Raw genomic sequence first — 2,735 nt, 5'->3', positions numbered from 1 at the left:
CACTCACATTTTATTATAAAACTAATATATAAAAGTCTGACATACATGACGTGATGACACTAACTTTTTCAACTCATTTTCTATTACATTTCTAAAAACTCGTGCAAGATCAGGTGACAAATTATAAGGGACCGTATTTATCAAGATGAGTTACTCCGTCGAGAAATTTAAGAGCAAACATTGGAATTTATTAAGCTCGTATTTACCAGATTCTTAGCAATAAAGAATTGTTTAGCAATACTCCGTATTTAATTTCCAGAAGAAAGTTACACTGAAAAATTAACATCAATAATGAAATAGTTTTACAATCAGAAAGTAGAGTGGGCAGTAAACTCATACCACTATCCATGAAATTAATTAAGTTTATTGAATGTTTTTATCTAAGTAGATAGATATATGATGCTGCCTTGTAAATTGATAGTTCAATTCTCCTTCCATGGGTTTCTGTTGTGATGCTTAACAGTTCTGATAGCTTTCCATACAGCACTGTTACACTTGAAGCCGGAGCCCAGAGCCAGCTGCCACACCCTGTCCCCTTTCTTGATCTTGCTCTTGGCTTCCAAGTAAGCAAGCTCATACCAGATGCTGCTGCTCGACGTGTTGCCAAACCGCTCCAACGTCTTTCTTGACGCCTCCATGTACTCGTCTGTCAGGTCCAGGTTCTTCTGCATCTCGTCCAGCGCTTTCCTGCTCGTCGCCAGTATGCACACGTGCTCGAACGCCAGCTTGTAGTCGGGGATGTAGGGCTTGGACGAGCTGCTCTTCTTCCACACCAGCGACTTGAAAAAATGTAACTGCTCGGAAACAGGCAGCACCAGTGGCCCTAGTGTGGTAATGTTGGCCTTCAGAGCATGCCCTCCCACTTCCACCACATCTTTGCTCACTGACAGTCCTTGCTTTCCTCCCGCGTCTTCCTTGAGCTGTATGCTCCTATAGCTCCGGTCGTCCATTCCTTTGTGCGTCCGTACCACCTGCACAAAGGTAAGAACAGAATTAGAAAATGTGCAAACAATATATTATAAGGGCATTTTGGTAATTGCCCCATAAAAGAACTCTCCCCGTGGTATCAGAGCCCTGGTTTGGACTGGGCCTGTGTGGCAAAGTGGACCACTTACATGGTTTAGTTGATATTTTGACCGCAACCGCTCGAGGCGGTTGTTGGAGAGCAGCACGGCGGCGGCCCCCATCCGGAAGAAGCAGTTGGGGAGCAGCATGTCCAGCTCGTTCCCGCCATACCAGGTGAAGCTGACAACCTCTGTGCTGACTATCAAGGCGTACGAGCCCGGGTAGGCTTTCAAGAGGTCGTCAGCGAGGTCCACTGCGGTTATGCCAGCGGCACAGCCCATGCCACCTAGGTTGTAGCTCTGGATGGTATGCCTCAGCTTGTAGCGGTTGATCACCATGGCTGAGAGGGACGGGGTGGTGTTGAGTACCCCACAGTTGACTATTAGAATCCTTATGTCTTTGGGGCGGATGCCCGTGGTGGCGATGAGCTCATCCACCGCGCCAAACATGGATGCTGCCGCCTCCTCCCTCCCCACGCTCAGGTCTTTTGTGTAGCCCGGCCGGAACACCACTCGTGGAAGGTATGTCTCGTCGCCTATCCCGGAAGTCTTGAGAACTCGCTGCTGGAATTCGAGCGCTTTCTCGTTGAACTGCCCCGATTTCTTGGCTAGTTCTAGGTATTCATCTCTTGTGATCTGGTTAACACCATGACATTGCATGATCTTACTTATATATCATAATGGTAAAAATAAACCACTTTTACCGTTTTAGGTCGCCCATCAAATTAGCTCAATTTCTAAATATGGAATGTTTTAAACATTTGAATACTACTAATAATGTGGACCTCACATTCCACTAACGATATTTCTCTCTTACTTTACCAATTGTACATTAAAATTAGTGTCATACACGACTATTTCTATTTTTGGTGGACGGAGGTAGTAGTAGTATTAGTGTCATAAATTGAGAGGATCTCAAACACATACCTTGAGGTCATTTGGTGGGAGATAGCATGCGAAATCGACGAGATAAGTGGCACGAGGAGTTAAATCAAGACATACATATAGAAACAAGGTCAAAAATCCAATAAAAACAAGTGTGTTAACAAGGTTGTAGCATTCCAAATGGAAAACATCCCATGTTAGCTTGCCCACTTGTGTGCCAAAAAGGAGCAGGAGAATCGGGAGCCACGCGAAATAGAAGCCGTGGTTGATGAGATACCCGTACCCGAGCTTCACGTATTTGAGGTTGACGGAGCTGAGGAAATCGGGCAGGCCACGGTGCACCCTTACAGAGAAGCTAGGGGAGCCCGCGTAGGGTCCGGAGCCCTCAACGCCCCGGTTCACGATCTCAGGTGAAAGGTACTCCTCCTGTGGGCTTCTTGCCATAACGAAAAATGTGTGAATAACATAAAGCGTGGGGTAATAAAGAAGGCGTGTAACAGAATGACAAGGCCTTGTTGCATGACTTCCTTTTGAACAGCGGATTTGTAGGACTTAGGCATTTCGTGTTTCTTCAATCCTGTTGCTTCAAATTCTCTACTCTTCTCTTTTACTTATTACTCCACTTTATATATAATATTATCATGTAAATTACTCTCATTCTTTGGAGTTGGAGTTAAAAGACTCCATATTCAAAATTATTGTAAAGTTTTTTAAGTAGGAAATAAAATATGGCTTTTGGGTTATTGTTGGACTAATCTCGTGAGTTATTCTAAACTAGTTGACCAC

General features: G+C 44.6%; 1 protein-coding gene across 1 annotated transcript; it reads right to left on the bottom strand.

The window, feature by feature from the left end:
- Positions 1 to 227: 227 nt before the first annotated feature.
- Positions 228 to 2,393, bottom strand: LOC125185347 (3-ketoacyl-CoA synthase 10-like). Its single transcript, XM_048081871.1, has 3 exons — positions 1,992 to 2,393; positions 1,116 to 1,700; positions 228 to 971 (listed from the first exon to the last, which is right to left on the bottom strand). Exons 1-3 carry the CDS (start codon positions 2,391 to 2,393, stop codon positions 423 to 425), a joined length of 1,536 nt encoding a protein of 511 aa, XP_047937828.1. The 3' UTR covers positions 228 to 422.
- Positions 2,394 to 2,735: the final 342 nt, after the last annotated feature.

Source organism: Salvia hispanica, chromosome 4 (genome assembly GCF_023119035.1).
Source record: "Salvia hispanica cultivar TCC Black 2014 chromosome 4, UniMelb_Shisp_WGS_1.0, whole genome shotgun sequence".
Lineage (NCBI taxonomy): Eukaryota > Viridiplantae > Streptophyta > Magnoliopsida > Lamiales > Lamiaceae > Salvia > Salvia hispanica.
Note: the sequence above shows the minus strand (reverse complement) of the source record. Positions and strands in the feature narration are given on the sequence as shown.

Excerpts from the sequence above, each read along its gene's own strand:
- LOC125185347 (XM_048081871.1), bottom strand. The coding sequence starts at position 2,393 with ATGGCAAGAAGCCCACAGGAGGAGTACCTTTCACCTGAGATCGTGAAC. Across the intron at positions 1,701-1,991 it reads TCCCACCAAATGACCTCAAG|ATCACAAGAGATGAATACCT; the intron begins GTATGTGTTTGA and ends GGTGTTAACCAG. Across the intron at positions 972-1,115 it reads CAAAATATCAACTAAACCAT|GTGGTACGGACGCACAAAGG; the intron begins GTAAGTGGTCCA and ends ACCTTTGTGCAG.